Consider the following 14816-nt stretch of genomic DNA (forward strand, 5'->3'; position numbering starts at 1 on the left):
ACGTTTATAATTGCAAAGAATTACATCGAAAAGTCATAAATTTGATAGATCACATCATCATGTGTATAAATGTCGATTAAAATCCCTAATTATACCTTAATTTCCCGTGAAAATCAGATAACTTTGTTCGTTAGCGACGCGAGTGGCTAATTTTGTAAGCTCATTTAAATGCGCGGTGAATGATAAAACATTTAGAGATCGAATTTAGGATCCTCTTTTTTGACATTCGTGCAATCGCCGACCTCGGTGGAGGCGGGGTACAGTCCTCGCCTACCAAACAAGAGGTCGCGGGTTCGAGTGCCGCCTGGGTAGGTTGCCCCTGCCCCTATCCAGGGAATTGTTGTTCGTGAACGTGTATTTGTAAAATTGTTGAAATGCCCCAGTGTAAAGTCCAAGATGAGTTTTTTTCGGTGGTATGAAAATAAATAAATAAATGGGCAACCTACTAGTAGACGTAGCGCGAAGTCAAGGGCGGGGACCGGGCAGCATACCGCTTGTGCCTCATGACTGCTCAGCGCGAAAGGATTAAAATTCATGTAACCAAGCCTTTCGTGAAGATTTCAATAACACAGGATCCACCAGACCTTTCGTGAAGATATTTCAATAATACAGGATCCATTAACTACTTCAGGAGAACAGAAATGATGGAAGAATTAGAAGATGAAACTTAATGCAGAAAAGAAATTCGAAACAATTTTCAACAAAACAATTTATCAGAATCTAAATTTGGAGTATGCTTCTTTATGGAAGTGAGGCATTGAAAATGGCAGTAGAGAAGAAATAAAATGTGAAGGCTTTCGAAATGAGGTGCATCAGAAGCATACTTCCTTCGCCTGGGTTATTTAACTTATAATTTTTTTCTTGCTTCTTCCATCGCTAGTTATTCTGATTCTCAAGTACGGTAATTAAATCATCTCTACTAGTTTTTTTTTCCTTTTCTAATGTTCGTCATCTAAAATTTTTTATACCTGCAACTGTTTTAACAGCTGTGACAGGTAAATTAGCTCTCTTGTTGCAGCAACCATCTTAGATTCCGAAGTTAAGATAGCATGAATATAGACACTGGATTTTTAAAGATAGATGGAGCTACTTGCCAGGGAGTGATTCGTTCACCTCCACCCCAATTACGTAATTTATCTTTACTGTGGATGGGTCATGACCATTCGAAACATAGCCGCGTGAAAATGGAAGGTAAGAGTTGGAGCAGAATTCGTATAGGTAACGAGCACAAATACTAAGCTGAGAAAACATGACGAATGGGATTCATAACAGGGAATTAAGGAAGAGTGTCCTTAAAATACCGTTTCCATATCAATGAAGGCAAGCGTCAGTTTTCTTCCCCTCAGCCAAGATATCGCCCAACCAGTGTGAGTAATAAAAATGTAGTTGTTAAGCCTGTTTCGACACTTTCTCTGCAATCTATATCCCTAAAAAGCATTATTATTTTTGAATTGTTATAACTGCTAGGTTATGTCCAAATTAAGCCTTCCACTTATGTACCAAAATGCCCTTCTGAGTCTCGTTACGTCTTCTGATGCAGAATTATCTAGTGGCCTCGAAAGCTATCACATAGGGCCAACCAAATCTTGTCTCCCTCCAATCTTATGGTACATCAATACAACTACTGCCTGTCACTAAGATAATGTCTGCTCCTACTCTTCTTTTCCCCAATCCTAAGCCATTTATCTCTTAAAAACTAGTATGGACATTGGCTATCGCTCAGCAACATTCAAATTCTCCATTACTTAATAACTGACCTTCACACATATTCCGTCTTGCTGGATTGGAGGTCCAATAAACATTCAGTATTCTAATTTGACCTTGAATTCTTTGAATTTTTTCATAAAACTATCTCAATCATCTTACGTGGAAGTTACCGATCCATCATCGATATAATGAACAACAAAGAGTTTTCCTCCGTGGCTGCCTTCAAGATACAAGAATGGATCTGCTTCACGTACAATGGATCCCAGATTTTTTTAAATAACCACTTATTCGCGAACACTAGCATCTTGAAGTCTGCTTCAAGCCATGAAGGCTCCACTTCAAACGACATGCCTTTCCACTTTTAATGTAATTCCCTAATTCACGCATGAATATTTCCTCTTCTCATAAGCAGAATTAGGATGCTGTTAGATGTCTAATTGTAATAGTTTGACCTTTTCACTCGTAGAATGCATCCGAGTATAGACTATATAATCCCAATCCTGGAGACTGGACAATGGGTTCGAATACAGTCGACTGATAGACTTTGACTGTAGCCTATCCCAACAATTACAGCCCAGGATTTTGTCAATTCTTCCACCTGGATTGGCCTTCAAAAGAAAAAGCGCTTCGGCAGCGCCTCTGATTGGCTACTAGCTCTCTTCCGTCCAGCCGCCAACAATTGAGAAAAAGCGTGTAGACGGTGTCTTGTCGTCGGAAAATTATTATTTAAGTATTCTACCATTTAAGATAGGTTTCCATGAATAATTTAAGAAGTATTGCTATCCATAATCCTATTCTTTTCATTCCACTTCGCCTTCTCCATTATTCTCCACCCCATATCTCGAACGCCTCCAGTCTTCTCTCGTCCTCCTTCCTAAATGTCCATATTTCCGCACCGTAAACATCTACACTCCAGATCAGACTCTTCACTAAGCTTTTAAACTCTTATAAAACGATCCCCTAATAAGATGCTTCCTGTTCATGTAAGCATCCTTTGCTAAAGCTAATCTCTTTCTGATGCCCCTATTGTTTTTATCTAATGTGATGGCTCATAATTTTCTTTTTCGTGTGATTAAACGTCATCCCTTACTCCTCACAACGCTTGTCTGACGCATCTACTACAGCCTGAAGCCCTCTCGGTGGCTAGAAAATCAACGCTTGATCATCCACGAACCACACTGATTTAATCATTATTCTCCTCACATCTACTCCAGCTTCCAACTCATCCCACGACTCTCTTACCATCTCCTTTGCGTACACGTTAAAAACACAGCCTAGCCTCACTCCTCGTCCAGTGCTTGCCCACCCAGAATCTCCGGACGTTACACTCACTTGCGCAGTCTGGGACATAATGAGATTACGAATGAGTCGCCTATTTCCTTAAGAATATCCATTGACTTTACCTAATCCGCTGCATTAAATGTTGTTTTTTAAAAATCAACGAAGCAGGCATGCAATTCCTGGCTATATTCTAGGTTCCTCTCCAGTAGGAACCTGATTACCACTATAGTATCTCGAGTTGACTTTCCTTTCTGAAACCAAACTGAACTTCGCCCAAATACTCGTTTGTTCCATTTTTCCGTCTAAAATCCTCAGTACTACTTTTGCAATGCGCGATATTAAGCTAATAGTCCTATAATCTTCACATTCTTCAGCTTTCATGTTTTTTGGTTGCGGCACTATAACAGTTTTCACGAAATCCTCCGACCAATATCCCTCACCATTAATCCTGCGTAGTAGTTCGGAAAATCTTCTCAAACCCTCCCTCCCTAGATTCTTGTGAAGTCCACAGGGGATATAGCCCTCGCCCACCGCTTTCTTATCTTTCATATCACGAAGAGATCTCTTGATTTCCGAATTCAAGATCTCCGACACAAGTTTATTCTCCTCCGCTGTACTTTTCTCTTTCAATCCTTCCCGCCTGTTCCCTTTGTACAACAAATCCTTCACATTTTCTTTCCATCTACCCTGAACCTCGTCTCGCTCGGTCAGTATCCTTCCATCTTTAGCCTTAATTTCTGAAATGGCTTGCCCTCTTTTTGCCGCCCGATAGCGACTTAATCTTGGGCGTACAATGTGTCCACTTCTCTTTCCTTCTGAAACTTTTCCAATTCCTCAGACTATCTTTTCTACCAAGCCTCCTTACCCTCGTATTTTCACGTCGTAATCGATAATTTATTTCCCTATACACCCTTTTCCCTCACTCTGTGTCCATGCTCTTCCGCTTCCTTTGCTCCTCTATTTAGTTCATAATTTTCTCCATTATCCACGGCTTCTTAATCCTTCTACAGTTGACGGAGACCATTGACTTCTCGGCCGCTTGGACCATTTTTTTTTCTAATAGTATCCCTCCCTTCCTCTACGGTCTGTGAATCTTCAATCTCCCGGATACTATTTTCCACCAAAGGGGTACCAATCACTACTAGATTTTTCTTTCTCGGGATTTCCCTCATTATTTCCTCAAGATGTTCATACACCTCCTCTACTTTTTCCTCCCTATGGTTGCTCGACATGTAGATTTGAATCACCACAAAGTTGGTGAGTACTGCCTCAATTTCTACCACCAGAATCTTATCGCTTACGTGGTCTTTACCTACCCCTCGCTTACCCATCTTCCCATTTAATACTAAAGATATCCCTCGTTGACTTTCCTCCCAACCAATACATAAACCATATACCTATCTCGCCAATAATCCCCACCTTCCTTCAACCTTACTTCGCATAATCCTAACATATCTACCCTCCCTTACCCCATTTCCCTTTTGATATTTGCTAGCTTTCCCGCCCTCATTATGAATCCAGAATAGTGAAGGACAAATAAAATCCATTACGCGTAGTAATCGATGATTTGCTTCCTATTATTGCGATTATGGAAGCAAATAAGAACACTAGATACTATTGTATAATAGACTAAATGAACGGAATATGTTAGATGCTTACTTCAATGTAGTCGTCTATGTTTCAAAACAATACACTTTCGAGATATACTCCGCTTCCCTCAATAAATGGATAATTTGGGTGATTTATCGAGGGAGGAAGAATAGAAGAAATAATCCCTCACTACAGACTAGTATTGGCTGAAGTCCGTCCGGGCCGTCAAACATGGCGAATCCCATGCATTTTAATGATAAAATTGGAAAAATTCGACTGAATGAACGGTCTAGTATCCCACTAATTAACCTTCCTAGTCACTCTTCCGTACGGGTCAAAAAGAATCGAACGGCCGAAACGAAATTTTCACTGAAATGAACCGGTTCGAAAATGTACAGTTCTCTAAAATTTCCTGTTCACTCTTCATGTCTGCACTGCACAAGTATTCCGTCCAGTAGGTTAGGTGCTCACCAAGAGGTATTTTGAACTGCAGCTTACTCCAGGAAGTGTGTTGCGGTTACAACATATGGCGTTTACGATGTAGGCCATCCAAGGCCGCCGAAGTGCAACATAGACGACCAAGCCCCTCGCCTTCCTTCTCTGCCATAACCTTTAGTCCACGTACACGAACAGTTAAACTGATAAACGTGTGTTCATTTTTCTGAGGCCGTTCGTTTTCTCTGGCCATTCATTTTGGATCTCGCGCTCATTCTGATTTCGTCTTCATTTGAACATTTCCGTTAGACGAACAGAATGCGATGGTTCTTGTTCGCGGTCAATTAACGGCTCGGTTATCTGTTCTTCATTTAAAAAAGTCAATTTCAACATTTGGTTAAAACTTTATATTGATTAGTTATATTAATGCAAAAAATCTGCTTCTAAGAGTTTTGAGCTGATGATATTGGGAAACATATATTTACTCCTAACTTTCCTCGAATTGCTTGTTTGTGCATTCAAGTATGAATAACATACATTTCATACTTGCAATATATATTTATCTATTTCTTTCATTTTTAGGAATACATTTTCTGTATTATCAAGCTACTATGCTTGATTCTTGTATCTATATACATTGGTATGCATCAAATAGCCTAAAAATTGCACAGAGATATTTTAACGGCGTATATTTCAGAAAATGTATGGAAAAACTGGATTTTAATTATGAGATGCAGACAAACTGCATGAAGACAAATCAAGTATACTGTATTTTTTAACAATTGTTTATGGGAATATCACCTTTTTCACCTTCATTTTTTAAGACCGAAATAAAATAAATCACTAGTTAGTGGGTTTATTGTTGAAATTATTTTTGTTGAATATAATACCCTATTCATCGTCAAACTATGAGGTAGGCTAATAACTTCATATATTTGTGGGCTATCCAGCGGGAAAATCGAATATTTGAACACGTGGGGGGACTTGCGATTCCTATACTTTTAGCAAGGTTATTCTGCTTGTTTCTATCTACATAGAAACATTTTCGCTCGCCAAGTTTTACGTCAAGTATAAAGTTATTAATTTGGTTTAATCTGTTCAATAACATCAAGCATTCCTTTTTCCATCTTATCATAAGCTACGAGTAACTTTCTTTGCTGACACATGCTGTTACGAGGAAAAAAAATAGATAGCTCGCCAAGGAGCTTAAGAGATAGATTTTCAAATGATGTTTAAAATCAAAAGTTTAATGAACAACAGTTAGCTGTGTAGAAATGAAAATGTACAACCTTGGTAACTTTTCACAGGAAAATTTATTCGTACGACGCGTTTCGACGCTGAGGCGTCATTATCAAGTACAGCGCCTCAGCGTCGAAACGCGTCGTACGAATAAATTTTCCTGTGAAAAGTTACCAAGGTTGTACATTTTCATTTCAACATGGATTTTCACAAAGTTAAAGCCGAATCAATTGAATTCGTTAGCTGTGTATGAAAGTCGAACAAGGCGAGTGTCACGAAACCGGTTCTCAGATTTCAATCAAACTTAGTCGTGTTGTAACGCATCGCGTGCTGTCCACGAATCACTTCCCGTAAGGGGTTATATAACCAATATTTTAAACAAAAAACGCGGTTGAACATTTACTGGTCTATAATATTCCCTTAGAAACGGTCCCAACTCAAGACACTTCCGCATTCCAGAAAAAGATTTCCTCGCATAAAAATAAAATTTTCATCGAAGATCATGGGAATAATATTGAGTAGCAGGCTTCTATAAAATGAGAAGCAAAAACAAAACCGGAAAAAAAGTGTTGCCTCCGAGAATATATCCTAGGACCTCCAGTTAAAAGTCGTAAACCAAAACCACTGGACTTTATCTCATTCTTGAATAGGGACCGTTTCAGGAAATATATTAGGCCTGTAAATGTTTAACCGCGTTTTTTGTTTAAAATGTTGGTTATATAACCCCATATGGAAGGTGATTCATGGACAGTTCCCGATGGACTACAACACTACAAAATTTGATTGAAATCTGTGACCCGGTTTTGCGACACAAGGGTTTAATCAGGGGGCCAAAATTAGAGGGAAAACTTTTTGAAATCAGAGTACTAAGTAGAGGGTTTGAAACTAATTTTAACACTTTAAAAAATCGAAATAACTTCATTAGTCAAATCTTTTGTAAATTCATGATTTTTCAATATTTTGTTTTCTTTTATGTAGCAAAGTAACTGTGTTTTTATATTTCGGGGGGCGCGGGGTATGGACCTTTGGACCTCCCCCCCTTGCTACGCCACAGTCGAGTGTGGGAGAAACACACTAGCGGGAAGACAGAATAGATTTTACGGGCTAAAATAATTACACAACAGCATAGTCATTGCGCAGGAATTGGTTTTGAAATTCATTTCATAGCAAAAGAGAAGGATGGATCCGCAAGGACACCACAAGAAATTTTTAATTTACGCTTTCTACGTCGCAGAAATATAATGAGAAAATCGGCTTTTTTACTATTCTTTGAGACCATTTTGTCATTCATCAAATGCTTTCGGGATAAAACTGATCCGCATGTCAAGTGCATTGAACTTTGCACAAACCATCATCTAAAAAGATCTGCTCTTGAGAATTTCTCCTCTAAACGAGCAATTGGTGACGAAATCAGTGTCTGCAGAGACATTTTCTGTGAATGCACAGAACATCCATATTTTTTTTAAACAAGCCCATATTATTCATATTAAAAGTTATCTTTATTTACTCCCAATCGTGTCCCAATTCCGGTAATAGCATAATAGATTACAAATTGTCATAAAATTCAGAAATAGAGCATCCAAACTAAGGTTTTTGGCTTGCTGTGCGTGATATTATGAAATTAGTCATCCGAAAAAAGAAGATTCGAAAACATATCGTTTTCATATCTGCATTTCTTGCGAGATAAGATGCAGACAAACACAGCCATGACTAAAAACAAGCGTAATGTTGTATAAACATGTAGTGAAAATGTTTTAGTCATTTTTATTCTGAGTATTATTTAAACCGTTATTCATTCAGGAACTGATTAGCATTTCGCCAGTTCTTCCTTCTCGCGGGAAGAAATTTTTTTACTCAAGCCACGTCGCACGCACTGCTAGAACAATTTCTTAACGCAAAAGTGTAACGCAGTGTTGCATTCCGCAGGATAACCACACTTTCCGATGCCATAAGTTAGGTTTTTCAACTTACGACCAAGGTCTCGGAACTCATCTTGTTCTTATGTCGAGGACTTTCTATACAGATATGTGATAAAATAATACATTTCTATCATTTACTTTGTTAAGGAGAAAAATAAAACGCATTACGTTATCAGAGATACATGTATGCCGGGTTGCCTAAACATATGATCATTCAAAGGCCCGTATTACATTGAAAAATAATTGGTAATAGATCTTTTATAGAATATAACGGCACAATTACCGTAAAAGATTTGAAGAGTGATTTTTTTTTATATTTTGTACTACACTACATACAACATCCATCAAAGACGGTACTTTTCCATTGTTGAGCATAATTGTTTCAGAACCAAATTAACATGGATGACGCAGAATGGGTGGTTTCCTATTTTTTTAACTGCCTAAATCGAAAGATTATTACTCCTGGAGTACGTATTTCATGCTTTTAGATTTTTAAATGACGATATGTATTTTTCGCGATCGAATGAAAAATGGAAATTTTCAAGCGCGCGAAAACGCGACGGCTAAGTATGAATGCTGGGAAAAGCACGCGTGACGTCTTTCTGATTCCAGCTGCCGCCGTGTAAGGCCACCTTGGTGCGAGGCGCCATTACGATGTAGGCTGCTAGCAGGTAGCAGAGTACCCTTCTAGCAGGTAGCAGAGTACCCTGCTAGCAGGTAGCGCTTGGCTTAAATAAGGATTATTAATACCCTATCAAACGAAGAAACTTTCCGACTATAGGTAGTTTTAATAGGTGGTTATATAAGAGATGTTTCCCGGATCTCTGTGCCCCATGCATGCATTGGTAATCTCAGACGATGTAAAACTCCTGACTACTCGTATAGCATCTATGTCCCTCTGACGCGTCATGACGTCATGACGTCACGAGGAGGGACATCGCATGGACGCCAATCTGACCTTTTTTCAAGTGTAGTTAAAATTGACCATTAACATTCGTCTAAACTGGGATTTCTAAAACCGAATAATTTGTATGTTATGAATACACTAATGGTAGGTAAAAAATCGTAATCAATGCCTTTCGTTTTCTTAGATGAAGGAAACTACCCTATTCTTTACTCGTGCAACTACACTGAGTGCTGTCATCTTGTTGTACAGATTTCCATGCCATTTGTATTCAGGACAGTTTTCTTGTTTCAAAAGTTCAAGTATACTTTGTAGCCATTTCGTCAACAATAACCTAAAATTCACAACACCTCATTAACTTCTTTTATTAGAGTTAATGCCGACCTATTCAATTTTATTTAAAAATATTATTAACAATGTCCAGTCACACCATCAAAATCTTTTTAAAATAACTTTTATAAATTATTTTACAGAGAAATGCGAACCAAAGGTCGCGCGCGTTGAAGTTTCCACATTCACTTTTTACTTGATCTAATTAGTTCAGACTGATTAAAATTCTAGATCAGGACTGATTAAAATCAAGTCAGAATAGGTCTGATCTAATCAGATCAGACTCGATATCATTCGAGATCAGAACTGACCAAATTAGATCAGACTTGATTAAATTCCTGATTAGACCCGATCTACATGGATCAGGCCTTACCGTGAGAGAATCGAACATCGGTTCAAGATTTTTGATGAGTTGTTGCAAAGAGCAAGCATCATAGCACACACACACACACGACACACACTCCAGAGGAAAGACGAAGACTCACCTTCTCTGATACTGGCTAGTTGAACTGTTGGAGTAAGCCGAGTCTGACGCCTTGGTCTTGCTACTCGTCTCCGCTTCCTCCTCCATCCTGCAAGACCAAGACAAATTAGAGAGATAGGCAACAGGCCACAGGTCATTTCACAGTCTCATCAGCGCCCACTCCTCAAATTCGCAGCTAATAAAACGCACACTCATTGTAATTGACTCGCACAACGTTACCTATGCCTTTGAACATAATATACAACCAATAAACAATAAAAAATAATAATACCAATCTTTCATCGGATTTAATTTCTGACAATGGATAGCAGTTGAAATCGCGGCGGGGAGGAGCAAAAAGAATGACAATGAAAATGGGATGCAATGATTTAAAAAAAAATCGGCCACAATGCACTGCTATCCCTTCATTTGTTTTACTTTAAAATTTAGTTTGAAGAATGAAATTAACAACACTAAATGCACTACAGTAGGGCATCTTTTCCATTATATTTTTTAAAAAACTGTTGCGTTTTTAATATCGCATATAGTTCGTTGTAATTCATATCTCAAGAGCGTAAGGAGACAAAAGTTGATGGCAAATGAGAAGCCATCACACATTATTTATTCCATTGTATTTCAAGTGGTACTGCACATACCGCTGAATAATAATCGAATCCTTAATATTTCATTTTTAAACACATATACGAACATTTATTAAAGCATGACGTCCATCAAGGATTCGCATAAGTAATTTTGCGACACATTCACTGTGGACGTCATTTAGGTATATCTAAATGCATAAAAAATGCATCTTGTATCAGCCATATAAATTCATTAATTTTCTGGAATAGGGTGGTTTCCTATTATATTTTTATTGCCTAAACCGAAAGATTATTACTCCTGGAGTACGTATTTCACGCTTTTAGATTTTTAAATGACGATATCTATTTTTCGCGATTAAATGAAAAGTGAAAATTTTCAAGCGCGCGAAAACGCGACGCTCAAGTATGAATGCCGGGAAATATCTCCGTACGTCGTATTTCTGGTTCCCCCTCCCGCATGGTGAGGTGACCTTGAGGCGAGGCTTAGCGCTGATACGTCGCAGGCTGCCAGCGGGTAGCTGAGAACCATGCTAGCTGGTAGCACTTGGCTTAAATAAGGATTATTAATACCTTATCAAACGAGGAAAACTTTACGACTTTAGCCAGTTTTAATAGGTGATTATTAAGACGTTTCCCTGGGCTCTGTGCCTCATGCATGCATTGGTAACCTCAGACGATGTAAAACTCCCATCTACTCGTATAGAAACTAGGTCCCTGTGACGTCACGTGGAGAGGCATCGCATGGGCGCCAATCTGGCCTTTTTCAAATGAGGATAAAATTGACCCTTGCCATTCGTCTAAACCGGTATTTCTAAAACCAAATAATTTGTTTATTATGAATAAAATAATATTGGGTAACGAATCGCTATCAATGCCTTTAGTTTTCTTAGATGAAGGAAACTACCCTATTGCAGCTCTCACGCGTTCGAAAAACAAATGTTAAGTATAAAAGAGCATATATTCTAAAGGAGTAGCCCTAGTTCTCTGTGCAATTTGAAAAACAATCAATTAGTCGACATATATAAACATTACACATCCAACCGAACAGTACCACCGTAGTATTTGCTTTGTAGATCCATGGTTGTGCTTAACGCTAACCTTAACGCTACCCGAAGACTAAGGAGTCTTAGCTTGCCTGTAGTCTACATGGTGGCATTAGACCACATAATCCCTCAGAGTACTTCTAGCTTGTTCATAACACTGGGCCCGGAAAAGAATTCTTCCAGCTACGAGTGTGGCGTAGCCATATAAGTCAATCTACCTGACAACTACCTAAAATAATCATGATCAATTCTCTTGGCAGAGAGATGATGTAATTATGATGCGTTACCGCAAGTACACTCTCCGTATCCGTATCGCATCCAAACGCTTGCCACGTAGGGGAGAGCGGGGTAGTAGCGAGCACTTAAGCATATTTATTTTATTTTTTCAATTGAAAACTTCAACGAAAGAGGCAATCTAACTACTTTGAAGGAAATTCGATTTCCAACCAATTATCTGCTTTACATTTGGAAATTTTAACTTACTTTGAGTGTTACACCTATTTTACAAAACCCTACTTGGTATAGTCCCGAGTGCCGGGGCAATACCGTACATATCAATACCACTGTGCGGTATTGCCCCAACTGATGCACGGTATTACCCCGCTCTCCCCTACGTGGCAAGCGTTTGGATACGATACGGCTACGTTCACTTTTGTATCTTGATAAGCTGTATTACAGAGATTGGAATAAGTTATAATAAGGTTACTATAATAAATTATGTTACAAATGATCCATATAACACCGCAAGAGATGATCATAAAGTCTCCTTTCTTCAAGTGCATTTCCAAGGCGTTTGTGATACTTGTTAGTCGACGTGATAACTCGTGATACTTCTACGGCGTATCCGCTTACGTTGTGCACTTTATCTATGGAAAATAATGCGGTTCGTTTGAAAAAAGTAACCCTCTTTCATAGGCACAGGCCGCCAGTTGCTACTGCTTGAAATGCACTCCCCAACTCCACCTGCCTGTCAAGAGGAACACTGCCCCAGCCTAAAGGGGTTCTCTCGGTAGGTTGACCTTGGAATGCTGTGCATCTCTGAGTGAACTGCGTCGTAAATATTTCCCTGCTTCTATCGAAACGGGACTAGGTCAAAACAGCGAGAACAATGGACAACTTCCACTGAGAGGGGCTCGACAGTGAGAGAGTCTGAGAGCGCTCTCAATAGCAGCATCCCTCAATGGATACCATCAATAGATACCCTGGGGAAACATGAGGTTAACAATGCTAAAGAAGAGCTGAAAAACATGGAATTTCTCTTTCTCGGCTCACCTCGGAATAACAGCTGACCACCTCTTCTAACAAAAAAAAACTTGTTTTGACACGCCGAGGGATGCGGCGAAGACGAAATGGCCGAATGAATCCTGGGCACTATCGCGACGGATTCCGTGAACAAGGAAAATGTGGCACAATTATCGAGAATAAAGTCAAGTAATAAGATTCATAACATCAGTTCTTAATGAGTATTGCCCGTTACAGGCTAAGTTTTCCAATCTTTTCCATAAATGTAAGCTGATTAATCTTACCCACGCTGAAACTCCTGTTAAGTCACTTAATCACCTTTTGAGTGTCGCCCGTCATTACTCGCGCATAAAAGAAACTGAGACAAAAATTAGCCATTGCATCGGTATGCTATGTCCTTATTTCTTCTCTTGTGTGAGAGCATTATACATCTTCGCCGAGGTGCGAATTTCTTTCTTCTCAATTTGATAGTGCAAATAACGTCAAACTAAGAGGTCAGTGTTACTGCCTCTACAACGGAACTATTGTTTTCCGATTGAATTCCGATTTATTGTTACCTATTCTGAAAATTTGGACCACAAATCCAGTGGAGCGTGATTTTAACTCCTCCCATTCGAATGCATGCACGGCAAATGCAATAAAGAAAGACAAAATAGATACCTCAGAAAAGTGTATGGAATTTGTAACTATTTGTCACAAAGCGAGGAAAGCAAGAGATACATAGAGGAAGAATAAATGCGAAGAATTAAAAAACAAATCTTTTAAACTTGAAAGTAGAAGTATACCTTAAGATAGTGCGGAACCACTTCAGGGAAAAGGGCGTAATGTGTAATAATATCGTAAGGGATAAAAAATGGTCAATATATAATTAAAAACGGTGGCAAGTTGAAAATATGACCGAAGTATCTAAAATAAAACAACTACAAAGACACTCTTAACACGGAAGCAATTGATATTGAAAATAATGAAGGTGAAATCTGAGGCCCGGATTTAAAATCCGAATTTTTTGGAGCAGAAAGGGATCAACGGATGGATAAAGAATCTAGAATTAACGATATTCCATAATAAAAGGGCAGGAGAAAATACTTTGACACACCTATACATAGTAATAAACATATATACTCCATAGCCGAGACACCACGGGACTTCGAGAACGCATTGATTACTCCCACTCCGAAGAAGGAAAGAGTAGATACCTATGAACATTTTTCGACCATTGGTCTAACCTTACACGCGTCGAAGATACCATTAAAGATCGTCAACAGAAGAATATATAGAGAAACAAAAGATTTCCACCATGAGGGCCAATAGGGTGGTTTCCTATTATTTTTTTATTGCCTAAATCGAAAGATTATTACTCCTGGAGTACGTATTTCGCGCTTTTAGATTTTTAAATGACGATATCTATTTTTCGCGATTAAATGAAAAGTGAAAAATTTCAAGCGCGCAAAAACGCGACGCGTAAGTAGGAAAGTCCGTGCGACGCATTTCTGGTTCCCCCTCTCTCCTTGTGAAGTGACCTTGATCGAGGCTCTGAGCGCTGATAGGACGCAGGATGCTAGCGGATAGCTGAGTACCTTGCTGAATGGTAGCGCTTGGCTTAAAAAAGGTTTATTAATACCTTATCAAACGAAGAAAATTTTCCGACCTTAGCCAGTTTTAATAGGTGATTATTAAGACATGTTTCCGTGAGCTCTGTGCCTCATGCATGCATTGGTAACCTCAGACGATGTATAACTCCTATCCTCTCGTGTAGAAACTAGGTCCCTGTGACGTCACGCGGAGTGGAATCGCATGGGCGCCAATCTGGCCTTTTTCAAATGAGGATAAAATTTGACCCTTGCCATTCGTCTAAACCGGTATTTCTAAAACCAAATAATTTGTGTATTATGAATACACTAATGGTGGGTAACGAATCGCAATCAATGCCTATCGTTTTCTTTGATGAAGGAAACTACCCTATTCGTATTCTAAAAAAGCTATGGCACAAAGGAAGCAATATTGCTACATAGACTTGCCCACAGAGAAGAATATAGAGAGCAATCTGAGCATTCATTACAT

At 38.9% G+C, this 14816-nt stretch overlaps 1 protein-coding gene across 1 annotated transcript in view; it reads right to left on the bottom strand.

Moving 5' to 3' along the window:
- LOC124164402 (period circadian protein) overlaps window positions 1-14816 on the bottom strand; it is a 247849-nt gene that overhangs the window by 229279 nt on the left and 3754 nt on the right. Inside the window, exon 2 of the mRNA XM_046541726.1 lies at window positions 9891-9977. Coding sequence (XP_046397682.1) covers window positions 9891-9977 — 87 coding nt within the window. The remainder of the gene's footprint in view (window positions 1-9890; window positions 9978-14816) is intronic.

Source organism: Ischnura elegans, chromosome 8 (assembly GCF_921293095.1).
Source record: "Ischnura elegans chromosome 8, ioIscEleg1.1, whole genome shotgun sequence".
NCBI lineage: Eukaryota > Metazoa > Arthropoda > Insecta > Odonata > Coenagrionidae > Ischnura > Ischnura elegans.